This window comes from Carettochelys insculpta, chromosome 23, assembly GCF_033958435.1.
Source record: "Carettochelys insculpta isolate YL-2023 chromosome 23, ASM3395843v1, whole genome shotgun sequence".
Taxonomy (NCBI): Eukaryota; Metazoa; Chordata; order Testudines; family Carettochelyidae; genus Carettochelys; species Carettochelys insculpta.
The window spans coordinates 9,758,370-9,772,421 of record NC_134159.1 but is presented as its reverse complement, the minus strand read 5'-3'; the positions used below and the strand labels follow the sequence as shown (position 1 = coordinate 9,772,421).

The following is a 14,052-nucleotide window of genomic DNA, read 5'->3' as shown; positions in this document are numbered from 1 at the left end:
TAGAAAGTCTTTGACAAGGTCCCTCTCTCAAGGCCCTTAAGTAAGTTGGCATGGGATAAGAGGGAAGGTCCACTCGTACACTGATAAGTGGTTAAAAGATAGGAATCAAGGGTAGGAATAAATAGTAAGTTTTCAGCATGGAGAGTGATAACTAGTGGTGTCCCCTAAAGGTCCTACAGGAACAAATCCTATTCAACCTATTTATAAATGATGTGAAAAAAAGATAAAAAGTGGGGTGGCAAAATTTCTGGATGATACTACAGCACTCAGTATAGTTAGGAACAAAACAAACTGTGAAGAGCTCCAACAAGACCTCACAAAACTAAGTGATTGGGCAACAAAGTGGCAAATTAAATGTAATGTTGATAAATATTGAACTTTTCTGTTAATGGAAGGTGACCACCAGAAGGGCCAGGTTCAGTTCCTAAGGCATTCCATCAATAATGCAACCAAATTGGCTTAAGTCCCCGCCTGGTAACCTGGGACAGTCTCACCCTACCTGCTAGGTGTCTGTAAAGGCCATTCTTCCCCTCTTGCAAGCAAAGAGTCTGAGGTAGAAACAGCTTGTTTAATAACAGTAGACTAACATAAATTTACACAGCGACACATGCAGTATTCCTAAACAAAGGAAAGGAAAACCCCATTAAGCAAAACAGTCTCCAGAGTCTGTGGAGCCAAGTCTCTTGCTTAGAGCTCTTTATCCACACACACACACCACTTATAGACTGTACCTCCACTTGAACTCTCCACTCAGCATGGTCTGAACCCAGAGTTCACAGGTACATCAGCATGGAGTCTGATGCCGCACAGAGCAGGATCACCTGCTGGCCACTTGCCTGCTGTGCTCCACTAGCTGCCCCTGCCAGCCCATTGTCTGCTGTGCTCCGCTGGCTGCTTGTCTGCTGCTTTGTGGGTTTGGCTGTAGGCAAAACCCAGTGATTTTGGCTCTCTGGGGCTTCAGCTACCAGTGGTTTCAGCTCTCAGTGGCTTCAGTTCTGGTCCTAGCCACAAGAATCTCACCATCCACCGGAGGATTCTCACAGAATAACTACAGACTCCAGCATTGGTCTGGGCTTTTGTTCTATTAACAGTAATGGGAAGAACTAGTCAAACCAGACTTACCTCTGTATGACCAAAAGGGCCCCAGGCAGCTGGTTCAACCAGCATCCCCTCCCTCCTTTCCCCACCCCGTCTACTCTACAGTGTTCTGCTGAGAAGAGTCCTGTGTGATCCACATCTTACACAGCGATGATGACAGCCCTGTTCCCCCAACAATAATTTCAAACATTGATGATATTCCACAATTCCTACACTAGATGATAGCTTAATTTGTGACTTTACAGAAGCAAGTTGTTTACAACAGGTGAACAAACACTGTTCCACCTGCTATCCAGCAGGTCTTGCGAAAGAAAGCAATTATTTACATATACACACCCTACAATGCTTCCCATTTCCATGTAAATGATCTTTAAAGAACACATTCCTCAAATTCCTTCAGCAGGATGGAGCTCCTGCTGCCACATTCCTTACAAATGTAAAGTAATGCACAGTGGATAAAATACATACAAAATTATGGGGAATAATTTAGCTATAACTACTCAAGAGAGAGATCTTGAAGTCATTGTGGATAGTTCTCTAAAAACATCCACTCAATGTACAGCAACAGTCAAAAAGGCAAACAGGATGTTAGCAATCATTTAAAAAGGGATGGAGAATAAGACAGAGAATATCTTACTGCCCCTATATAAATCCATGGTTTGCCTATATGTTGAATACTGTGTACAAATGTGGTCACCTCATCTCAAAAAAGAGATATATTGGCATTGGAAAAGGTTCACAAATTGGCAACAAAATTGAGTAGGGGTTTGGAATGGGTGCCCCATGAAGAGAGATGAAAAAGACTGGGACTTTTAATCTTAGAAAAAAAGAGACTAAGGTAGGATGTGATAAAAATCTATAAAATCATGACTGGTGTGGAAAAAGGGAATAAGGAAAAGTTATTTACTTGCTTCCGTAACATAAGAACTAGGGGCCACCCCACCTCTTCAGTGGATTGATGCCCCCCAAGCCCTCTCCCCACCAGTATATAGTTCACTGTTCTTGTGCCTTGTAAATAGTTTTTGCTTACGTATATTTTCAAATCATTTCTCTCGGTTCAAGTAAAAAGGTTGTTTGCTCATCTTCCCCACATCTCTCTTTACTGGGGAGGGGTGAGGAGGCAACAGGAGGGGTCATGGTGGGGATGGGATGGGTCTGAAGGCCCAAGGCCCCCACTGGGGCATGCCCTGGGGAGGGTCCTGGGGTCTACAGGAGACGCTCTCCCTTAGGGCATCATGGATCTGCATCCGGTCTCTGTGGGCTTGTAGGATGGGAGCTGCGCCTGGCACTCATTGCTGTGGCCAGAGTCCACCCCCCCACCCCAGGAAGAAGGCCTCTCCCTTCCCCTCCAAAATGTTGAGAAGGGTACAACATGTGGCCACAACTTTGGGGATGTTAAACAGTTCTTGGCTTGGCTCCAGCTGCCCGGTGTAGGGCTTCAGAAACCAAAGCATGAGGGGGTAGGCAGCATCCCCCATAATTCACAGTGGCATGTGCATATCCCCGACCACAGCAGGGAATGAAGGTGCCCACCTCCATCCTCCAGCACAGGCTGGAGTTGTGGAACACCTGTGTGTCGTGTGCCTGGCTCAGTCACCCAAGGTACACATCAAGGAACTGTCCATGGTGGTTGACCAGGGCCTTAAGCATCATGGAGAAGCATCCCTTCCAGTTTATATACTTGACTGCACTGTGCTCCAGGGCATGGATGGGGAGGTGGGTCCCATCAATAGCCCCGAAGCAGTTGGGGAACCCCAGGGCAGTGAATCTGGCCAAGACCACATCCACATCTACCAGATAGATGACTGCAGCAAGAGCGTGCTGGTGGCTGTCATGACCTCAAAGGGAACAGGACCAAACACACATCAGGGACTGAGGGAGGAAGCCCCTGGGCCCCGGGGGGCCCACCCTTCCCCTTCACATCCTCTCATCCCCAAACTTTCTGGACACTCCCCTGTGAGGCTATCACTCTGGAAGCAGAGTTACGTGATGGTGGGACAGCCGATACCCTGGTAATAGGGCTTCCCCCACCCCACCGCTCACACTCCCAACCCTGCTCCTCAAGGGTCCCCTTTGGGCAGGACACCGCTCCTTCCACTGTGGAGGGCCTGCATCCGGAGAGTACCTTACCTGCATGAAGACGTCCCTCACAATGAACTTGCCCCCACCGAACTGGTTCCCGACAGTTGTAGCTGTCAGGAGTGGTGAGGCTCCAGATGATGATGGCGACCCACTTTTTCAAAGCCACAGGTAGTTGTCTTGTCTCCAGAGGGCGGGGGTGAGCCAGGTGCACAGCTCCAGAAAGGTGTCCTTCTGCATGTGGAAGTTCTGGATACACTACTGGTTGTCCCACTGCCCCATGAGGAGCCAGTAACACAAGTCAGAACTGATACTTTGCCTCCAGATCTGCCTAACAACCCAGGCAGGGGGCAAGTGCAGGTGGGCCTGTGCAGCAGGAAGGGCTTGCCCCTCGAAAGTGGTGTTTGAGTCATCCTCCCTGGGGAGAAGGAGGATGATGGCCATGAGGAGGTTCAGTAGAAGCTGAAGTACCTCTGGGTGGGGCAAGTGCAAATCTGGGGGCTGCTCTGGCACCCTGGCTATCTGGAAAGCACTGTGTCTCGCTCAGAAAGTGTGTGAGCCCTGCTGTAACAGCTGTGGTGTCCCTTGGTGAGGTAGGCAAGCTTCAGCATGGGCAGGGAATGTACATTGGGGGTGGGGCCCTTTCAGTGTGCACCTCATCAGAGTTGCTGGAGGAGATTGCTGGCCATATTATCCTGTCTGACAGAATTCTAGGGGCCATTCTTTTGAGAGAGCAGCCTGGCAGTCTGGCCGTTCTCTGTTGACACAGCAGACCGCTTTTTTGATCTGTTTGCAGTCTGGCCACACTCTGTCAACAGAGGTTTTGTTAGAAGATATTGTCCGACAGTCACTTCTGTCACTAGATCACTTTAATGTGAACGTAGCCCGGCAGTGAAATTTGCCCTCCTTTCAGAGAGCCATGGCAAAAACTTACGTATTTTATCAGTCCTGAAGTGCCATGTAAGTGGTGCTCAGTCATGGTGTGGATTTCACACCTTGCAGAGTAGGTCTGTACTCTGGCCTCATTCTATCTCACTGTGGTGTAAATCAGGAGCAATTCAACTGGTGTCAATTGAGTTACATCAGTATGTGAAAAATCAAAGTGAGGAGAACAACTTGCTATGGGTGTAAAACTGGTGTGAGCAAGAACCATCAGGCCCTGTAAGTTCAGATTCGCAAGCAAACATACACAACACTGCTGTTTTCTCCCTCATCTCAGCAGCTGCATCTACACTAGCGAGTTTTTTTCAAAAAAGCTGAGCTCTTTCAAAATATCCCCTGGAATGTCTACACACAAAATACATTCTTTCAATATTAAATTAGAAGCACATGGCATGTTTTCTGGTAGCCCTCTTCTTCTCCCGGAAGAGGAAAAAGCACCTTTTCCCAAAAGATACTTTCAGAAAAAAATGTGTGTAGATGCTCCTGGGGCCCTTTTTTTCACAGGAGCAGTCATCCATGGCAGTGGACTTTTCGATGTGCAGTGTTTCCTGGCCCATTCTTTCATAAGAGTGGCTTGCATGTGTCTGCTCTCTGTCAAAAGAGCAAATTGATTTTTTGACCTTTTTTTGTTTGTGGTTGTGATCTTTCAAAAGAAGTGTTTTCAGAAGAGCTCTTTTGAAAGAATTTCTTATGAAGGACTGCTGTAGTGCAGCCCTAGCCAGCCTGTCTTCAGGGTTTGAGCATGGGATTGGAGATGAGATCTGGAATCTGATAGTAGTAGCAGATTTAATCTGACCATCTGACACTAGCCACCTTTGTATATACAAGCTCCTCTCTATAGATGAGTTTCTTTACACAGGGTCTGTTCCAGTTCCTCTGAAGTCAATAACAGCCTTTATATTTACTTCAATAGGTTTTGAAGCAGACCCCTTAAAGTACAGTTTGAACCTGAAAAGTGCCCTTATAGCAGTATGTGGCTCTAAAACTCTAAAACTATAACAGAAGCTCCAAAATTTCATTTCCAGAGCAAACCATAAGTTTAAAAATGATTTTTCTCATACCTGATGTCAAAGACATCCTGTGAATGACTATTAACTAGAGTTGTGTGAATAATGAGAATTTCACTTAACTGAAAATAGAAAATAAATAGTTCCAGGTGAAACAAATAACGTATTGTTTTTAAAATCAGCAAATTGAAAAGTAAAACAAAAATTAATTTCCTGTTGCATGAAAAGTTTAGTTCTGACAATCACTTTGAATTTGGTCATTGTTCAGATTTTTTAAAAATTAAAGGAACTTTTGAAATGAGAAGTTGGTTCCAGCTGAAGAATCAAAACAGTTTGTTTAGAAAATGTTGAAATGAAATAATTCAAATTGTTTCAATGTTTGTTAACCAAAACATTTCAGAGAAACCGCCATGAATTAATGAAATGTTTCAGTGTCACTGAATCTATATTTCATCTAACAATTTTCACTGAATTCTACTACAAAGTGTCTTTCAGCTGCTCACACCTACGCCATTGATAGAGATCCTGTTGATTAAAGTGTAGCTGGTTACTTGGGTGAGCACAGTGCTTAAAACAAAACAGAATCCAGCCTGCTGTACTACTGGCACTCAAGACTGAATTAAAGCCTCTCAGTAAATGATACACCTTGACAAAGAGGAATCCAATGTTTTATATAGTGAACTTTCTGACCAGAGAGCCAGTATAAAGCTTATACAACTCTCACACCTTCAAAACAGAACTTTGATGGTGCACAGGCCTCGAGCTGGCCATCTGCTTAGAGTAAAATCCACCCTTTCACAATTGAAGACTTTCTTGCTGTGCAATAATGGACAAATAACAAACAGTCCTATGGGCAAAGTCAAGAATTCCCACCTATGTTGGCAATACCTATGTCAGTTTCATGCATGGAATAAGGTTATTTTATAGCCCTTGGTGAGAATCTCTGAATTATTGGAAAAACAAACAAACAGAACACAACAGAACATTTAGAAGGATGGTAATTCTTATAATTGAGTAGGTATGTTGTCAATGATTGAGGAAAACGCTGGGAAAAATCCATAAAAGTTGCCTGACCTCCTACCATGCTGTCTTTGGAGAGCATGTACTCTTACTTCTGGCTTAACCACCATCTAAATTCAGGTTGAGCAGTAGGCCTGGGAAAGGATTTATATTATTTTTAGCGAGTACAAGTCAGCAGCAGCAAATTGATCTGGTGCAGAGGAAACTGGTGGAATCTGTACTAGTCCTTGTAATGGCTGAATAATTCATAACTCCAGATGGCATCCATTTGGTCACAGATCAAGTGTACCAGGCAGGGGTTTCTAGTACAGACATAAGACATTTTTCAGAGTGTAACATAATTTACTCTTCTTGCAATTGTATGATGCCACAGTAAGAAAAATCAATATCTTTGCTGCTTTCACAGGGATTCATGCATATTTTCATGAACTTCACATGGGTCACATAGGTCAGTATCAAATAGAAAATTCATGTATGTGAGAGTCACAGATGGGTACATAATCTTCTTTTAAAAATGCCAGTGATAAATATGGATCCCCCTCCTCAAGCTATTGACAGTAAGCTACTTTGCTCAAAAGTCCAACATATAACTATGCAGAGAAATAAACAAAACAAAGGATATTAATGGGAAATGATGAAAAACAAACAGCTTATGTCTAAATTATTAAGAAAGTAACCTGTATCTGAGCTGAGCAACATGGAACAGGAATTCTATAGAGATGCTTATCTTGCAACATATTTTCTTTTCAATGCACATGGGTGACTTTCACTTATCCCACTGCATGTTTCCCAATGTGTTCACTCAGAAGAATAAATGGCTCTTAATATTTAAAAAGAAATTAAAGGCTAAGTTGTCAGAACTGTTCAAAAGAATTGCTGAATCTCTTAGGCCAGGTCTACAGTAGACATTAAAGTCAATTATAGACATGTAATTCTAGCTACGCAATTGCATAGCTAGAATTGACTTATCTACAGTCAACTTACCTGGCCGTCCTCACAGAGGGAGGTCTACCAGAGAAACTCTCCCATTGACCTCCCTTATTCTTTGCAATATTGAGGAGTACAGGGGTCAACAGTTGACCCCAGATAGCTCGATTTTGTGTGTTCCTACTAGGCACATAAAATTGAAACCCAGAAGATCGACCCTCACTGAGTTGATCCTTTGCATACTGAGGACATACCCTCAGTCTCACTGCCTGACCAGTGCACGAGTATCTGTGTAAAGGAGACCTGGTCTACAGACCAACTTCACTATAATGGAATTATTTTAGTTAAACTGGTGTGCATTCCATAGCTATAAAAATTACCTTTTTACATAGCAATTGTTAACACGCTGATATTTGAGTTATATTACATACCACAAGAACTTAATGAAAAGCAAATGAACAGCAATAATTCAATTTTTTGCTTATCATCATCCTCGGCAGGCAACTGTACCTACTATCTTGTCCATCACAGAAACCTCTTACTTTAAATGTACAGCTCTAGATTTTATTTTTATGAAAGTAGTTGCCCAAAATCAACCCAGGAAGTCATGTTTTCATTTAATTCTAAGGCAGGTTCCTCAAACATTAACAATATTCTGATAACATTAGCTGTTTTGAAGGGAATACCTCCCAGCCCCACTGTGAAGAGGGCCAGCATGAACACTAGGCATCACTTAAGTCCTATTTAAGTCCTCAGGGTAGGCCTTAAGTGAAACTGGTCGTCAGTAAGCCATGAGCTGACCTGCCGTATAGGTGTGAAGTTCATCCTCTATAATCAGTTTGTGATAAAGAGGAAATTGACATTACAGATGTCCTGTCAGTGGCCATGGAAGCAAACAGATTTAAAGACGTGAGGCCAAACTAAGGCTCTTGTAGCCAAGCATGGCTGAATTCTGAGGTTTTTTTAAAATCCCAGGTCTGCAAATTGGACTTCCCATTTTATAAATGAGCCAGGGGACAAGCCTGTATCAAAACTTCCCAATCTTCAGATCTAGATTTGATTTTCTTACCCACAATTTGAGCCCTTCTCCACAAAGAAAAGTTTGCATAAGTTCAGGTTGATGAAACCAAGGGCAGACCATGGTGCTGCATAATAAAATGCCCTAAACTTGAAGTCCACTAAATTAAAATATGTGCTGATCTCTAAAATTCCTTTCATCTCATAGCCTCTCTATACTTAGTGTCATAATAGTCACCAGAGACCCAGATTCACTGATTTACAAATTCGAGCCTTGCACAGCAAAATTGTTTCTAAATTGTTTTTTTCCCCTCACAAGTGTGAAACATAGACATTTTTAAATATTCTTGATTTTTTAATTTAAGAAATATGCCAAAGTCTGTAAAACACTAACAGAATCCAGGACAGAGGCAGTAACAGAAGGAAATAAAAATCAGGTAGGTAAGAATTTAAGTGATTTTGTATATACTCTAAAAGAAAATAAAGACCAACTGTTGCAAATTCTGACATAAGATGCACCATTATTTTTATTTCCAAGGTTCAGCTCTATATGATGGATCGTGGCAGATAAAGGAAATGGAAGAGCAAATCTGGACCAGCTGGCATGTTTAGTCCACTCTGAAGTGGATTCCAGTAAATATCCTCTAAACATTTGAGAATGGACACTCACAAAACATGGTATTTTGCAGCCATTTGGCACTTACAGCCTTTTACTTCAAACTCTCAGTCACATCATGTCCTGTTGAGTAATGTATGCCATAGTAAAAACTATACTGTCTCCAGAGAAGTGGCACGCCTTGTCAGTGTGTACACTGATCGGATTTTGCACAGTGCATGGCCAAACTCAGCCTGCCATTGCAGTTAATAAAATGATAAGGGATGGAACAGAATTCTGTTTACTGATTCAGACATCATCTATGCATCATATCCAATTTTTGTTGCATAGTAGGGTAAGGTTCTGACCCATCAAAAGTGGATTCCCTAGTGCCCCTTAAGTTAGGGCCTGTATCTCAAATCCTGCACGTCTTTGCAACAGAAAAGACAAGAGGTCTTGGCACAGCAGCCAGTGAGATGAGTTGGTAGGTCAGTTCCAGCTGGGCCCACCAGGCTTTGCTGTATAGAAATGTAGCATTCTTACCAGAATGATTTAAATACCACACCATGAATGTAATTTGCCTGCATAATTTAAATACAATTGTCTCCCTTGGAAGTCAATTCTTGATTGTTTGGGTGAAATTACTTTCTTACCTTGTTCAACAATACAGATTCAGTAGGTCATCATCCTACAAAGACTTGTGGTTTAAAACATCTATAGCACTGAACCACAACTCCAGGCTTTCTGACTTCCTAGGGGACGTATAACAGAAATACGTCTGGATTTAACTTTTCAGAATGACTAGGATGCAATGTGAGATGACTACTTTTTCCTGGCATGGTTTAATACCTATCTACAATTGTGTTTATACTATCTAGAAAAGCACCTTTCAGGTGCACATGGCTTTTCTTTTCTATAGCAGTTTTTTTTTTAATTCCTCTGAAATATTTTTGATTAGCAAAGTCCTATGAACTGTTGCATTCTGACAAGTCGGATAAACATCCCTCTCAAAATCTGTGTGGGATCCCCATGGATGTGGAATTCTGCATTCATGACTTCCATGGATCATCTTCTCACAGCTGTATAAGGACCAAGTCTCTAGCAGTTGTATAATATGAAGCACTTCTATTTTCTGGTTTACAACGACATGATTTCTTTCTTCATTTATTTTTAGGGCCTGTAAACACAAACGGAAAAATGGGGATGACATTATACTCGTTTGACTCCTGGTGTCAGAAAAATATTCATTGTCTGTCTTTGCTCTTGTTGCCTCTCACCACTTCCTCCCTGCTTTTCCCACTGCCTCTTTCCTCCCCTTCATAATTACTATTTTCCTCTCTGCAGTGCCTGTCTAACACCAATACAGCTTGCTTCTGCTGCCCATTTACTAGAGCAAGGTGAAGTGTATTCTCCAAATATAATGTTCAATACATTCTTATCTCCTGCAGTTTTGCAAAGCACTCATGCACTGGTCTTGCTGCTCGTATATCTTGTCAATACTAGAATATATTTGAAGAATGTCAGAAGTATACAGATGGCAGCCTTTGTGGTATTCCTCAGTATCTCTGCTTCAGAATCAGTCATCCTAATATTCTAAGGTGAAAATCCCCCCATGCAGTGCACAGCAGAATGCTTCATAACTCCACAAGGTCAGACAAAGCCAAGCCTGTTTTCTTAGGCTTAGCACAATGATGACAGGTCTACACTAGACTTTAAAGTCAATCCTAAATACGCAATTCCAGCTACAGCAATTGTGCAGCTGGAATTGATGTATGTATGATCGACTTATCTGGCTGTCCTCGCTGCGGGAAGTCGACAGGAGAAATTCTCCTGTTGATCTCCCTTACTCCTTGTGAGATTGAGGGGGACAAAGGTCAACTGTCAACCCCTGATAGTCCGATTTTGCGCATCCCCACTAGGCATGCAAAATCAAACCCCAGAAAATCAACCCTGTACAGGGAAATTTGCCTTCAGTTGATTAAGTGCAATAGGTGTAGTTAGTAATACACCTAGAGGGGAAGTGGCGCACCTCAGAACACAAAATGAATCATTGGCAGAGCCAGACTTACAATCCTTGTTTTCAGTCTGCTACACAAACTGTTGGATGGTGCTGCCTTTTATAATTTAAAGCATACAGACTTACAGTCTTCCAGTGAAGGTAGAAACTGATATTGTATCAACATTTTGGAATCACACTTAAAATCTGTAACAGCAACAAAGGGTCCTGTGGCACCTTATAGACTAACAGAAAAGTTTTGAGCATGAGCTTTCATGAGCAAAGACTCACTTCATCAGATGCTTAAAATGCTTCATCTGATACTTAAAATTTAAGTTTGCCAGGTTTCCAGTGAACAAAAAATTCTCAGACTGGCTTCCTGAATCTTGCAATGAGCCTTGACTTGCTTGTCAACAGGTCTGGGTCAGTTTGTGGCTTTGGATGAAAACCTTGTAAATACTAGTGGGGTTTAGCTGAAGTTTACTTGGACTTTTGGGTTTACTTGAATCAAAATCTCAAGCAAAATATGGGAAGGTTAGAGGAATGATCCCATTATTTTCTGGACTCGGAAGCTTTCCACACATATAACAGGGCACATAAAATCAAAACCAAAAATAAGCTGGTTTGGGTTTTTTTTTAAATGAGAGCCAGGTTTTCAAAGGGTTTATGTGCATCTATGTGCTTCAATGACACATGCCATTGCCTTAGTCAGCATGTGCGTCAAAATAGGTGCAGGTGCAAACACCTGCATGGTTAGGATATGCAGCCATAATAATTCCATGCATCAGCTCACTGGCCAAGAATCTACTAGATTTAGCACTAATTCTTGCAGTAGGCATACCTTTAAAATTAGTTTAAATTGGTCTTCAATTTAGCTCATAATGTAATGAAACTGAAAAAAATAGACTACATAGAGACAGCCTTTTGGGTCTGTCTTCTTTGATTTATGCTGATGGTCTCATAAACATTGAAGTGGAGAGAAAGAACTAGCTCCTCAGTTGCTATGAATTGGAGCTATGCCAACTGACCCCAGCCTAGAATCTGCTCCAGCGTGTATACTAGCATGAGACAGATGACTGCCACATGTTGATGCACTGAGTGAAACCTGCACAGAACCGATATTAAACAGAAGTTTAGAGAAGAAAGCCTCCATCTGATTTTAACTCTCATGTGTCTGGTCCTCCAGCTGTGGCTGCATCAGTTTACCATTCCCCAAGGGTCCTTGGCCTGGGACTGAGATGTCACAAGAAGCAGGTCAATGAAGGAGACTGAATGTCTTTGTTCCCCCACAGCCTAACTGTGTCACTATTAAATAAATTATTCAGGATTATAGATGACCCAGTTGGAGGAATGGATGAAAGAAACTAACACACCCTCCCTCAGAACTATCAATTATTCAAACTACAGCATAGCAGTTTTTAATTAAATCTCAAGAAAAACTTCCTCACAGTAGCCGTGTCTACACGTGCACGCTACTTCGAAGTAGCGGCACTAATTTCGAAATAGCGCCCGTCACGGCTACACGTGTTGGGCGCTATTTCGATGTTAACATCAACATTAGGCGGCGAGACGTCAAAGCCGCTAACCCCATGAGGGGATGGGAATAGCGCCCTACTTCGAAGTTGAACGTCGAAGTAGGGCACGTGTAGACGATCCGCGTCCCGCAACATCGAAATAGCGGGGTCCGCCATGGTGGCGATCAGCTGAGGGGTTGAGAGACGCTCTCTCCAGCCCCTGCGGGGCTCTATGGTCACTGTGTGCTGCAGCCCTTAGCCCAGGGCTTCTGGCTGCTGCTGCTGCAGCTGGGGATCCATGCTGCATGCACAGAGTCTGCAACCAGTTGTCGGCTCTGTGGATCTTGTGTTGTTTAGTGCAACTGTGTCTGGGAGGGGCCCTTTAAGGGAGTGGCTTGCTGTTGAGTCCGCCCTGTGACCCTGTCTGCAGCTGTGCCTGGCACCCTTATTTCGATGTGTGCTACTTTGGCGTGTAGATGTTCCCTCACAGCGCCTATTTCGATGTGGTGCTGCGCAACGTCGATGTTGAACGTCGACGTTGCCAGCCCTGGAGGACGTGTAGACGTTATTCATCGAAATAGCCTATTTCGATGTCGCTACATCGAAATAAGCTACTTCGATGTAGGCTTCACGTGTAGACGTGAGAACTGTAGGGAAATGGAACAGATGCCTGGGGAGATGGTGGAGACTCCCTTGCTGGTGGTTTGCAAAAGGAAGCTGGACAGCTATCCATCTTGGATTGTTTAGCTACAACAAATCCTCCATCTTGGGAGGGAGTTAGACTAGATCCTCCTGATCCCTACTAACCCTATGATTCTAGGATTTAATAATTGGAAGTGGATGCTTTTCAAACTTTTTTTTAAAAAGCTTGAGTTATTTTTCTCCCCTCTCTTCCCTTCACTTCTGTTTTCCAGTCAGGAGTGAGAAGCACCAAAGGCCATGATAAAGTCCCAAGCCATGTTTGGCTGTGTCCATAAGTGGGAGGAGAAGAAATATTAGCATTTCTGTGAAATTTCCAGTCTCTGGGGGTACGTTGTAAGCAGCCAAACATTCATGTAGTTTATCTGGAATGTCTCTAGTGGTCAAACCTTTTTCCCCCCACACCCTTTAAAATCAATGGAAAGTCTGCACTAGATGTTGAATCAAACCCCTTACAAAGTTTGTCCATCACTGAGATTGGAGAGAAAGCATAAGGCTATATACAGTGTGCTAGACCACAGCAGACTGCAATAGCCTCATGGAGGTCAAATATACAGGCAGTTGGAGCTGTGTTTATGTTCCCTTGAGACTGAGGCTTATCAGGGGTCAGCCTGCAGCAGCAGGCTAATCCAGCACCTGTTGCTAATTCAGCACCTGCAGCTGATTAAAGCCTTAGACTTCCCTCAGGCAAGGAAGGGGATAGCTGAAAGGGAATGAACCAGCAAGGAAGAAAGGCCTGCAAAGGAAAAGGCTTGTTGCTGCTACTTGGAGAAGGTACTGGGGTAAGTGGCCTGGGGAAGGAGTGGCTGCATTTAGGGCTGAGGGAGACAGCCCCTGTAGCAGCAGTTACATAGGGTTCCTGTTCCTGAACCTGGAACAAGTGGGAGGGGACCAGCTTCTTCCCAAACTGCTCCACACCCCCCAGGACAACTTAGAAGGAGCAGCAGGAGACCCAACACCCATGTGGGGGTCTTCCCCCATTTTGACTGTCTCGGTGATGAGACTGGCTTGATAGGCTGGGCCCTGCCACTGGGAAAGCAGGAAGCAGAGCAAAAGGGACCCAGTGAGTCTGAGACATTTCTTTTACTACCACAAAGTGCAGGCCCCATGAGAGATTCCCTGGGACTTTGTCAGAACAGATATATACAGCCACTAACC

At 43.4% G+C, this 14,052-nt stretch overlaps 1 protein-coding gene across 2 annotated transcripts in view; it reads right to left on the bottom strand.

Annotated features, from left to right (window-relative positions):
• Positions 1 to 5,810: 5,810 nt before the first annotated feature.
• The window catches only part of PDPN (podoplanin), a 43,921-nt gene continuing 35,679 nt past the window's right edge, over positions 5,811 to 14,052 (bottom strand). For both annotated transcript variants that reach the window (XM_074975663.1, XM_074975665.1), the window contains exon 6: positions 5,811 to 9,862. In XM_074975663.1, coding sequence (XP_074831764.1) covers positions 9,856 to 9,862 — 7 coding nt within the window. In that variant the 3' untranslated portion in view covers positions 5,811 to 9,855. The remainder of the gene's footprint in view (positions 9,863 to 14,052) is intronic.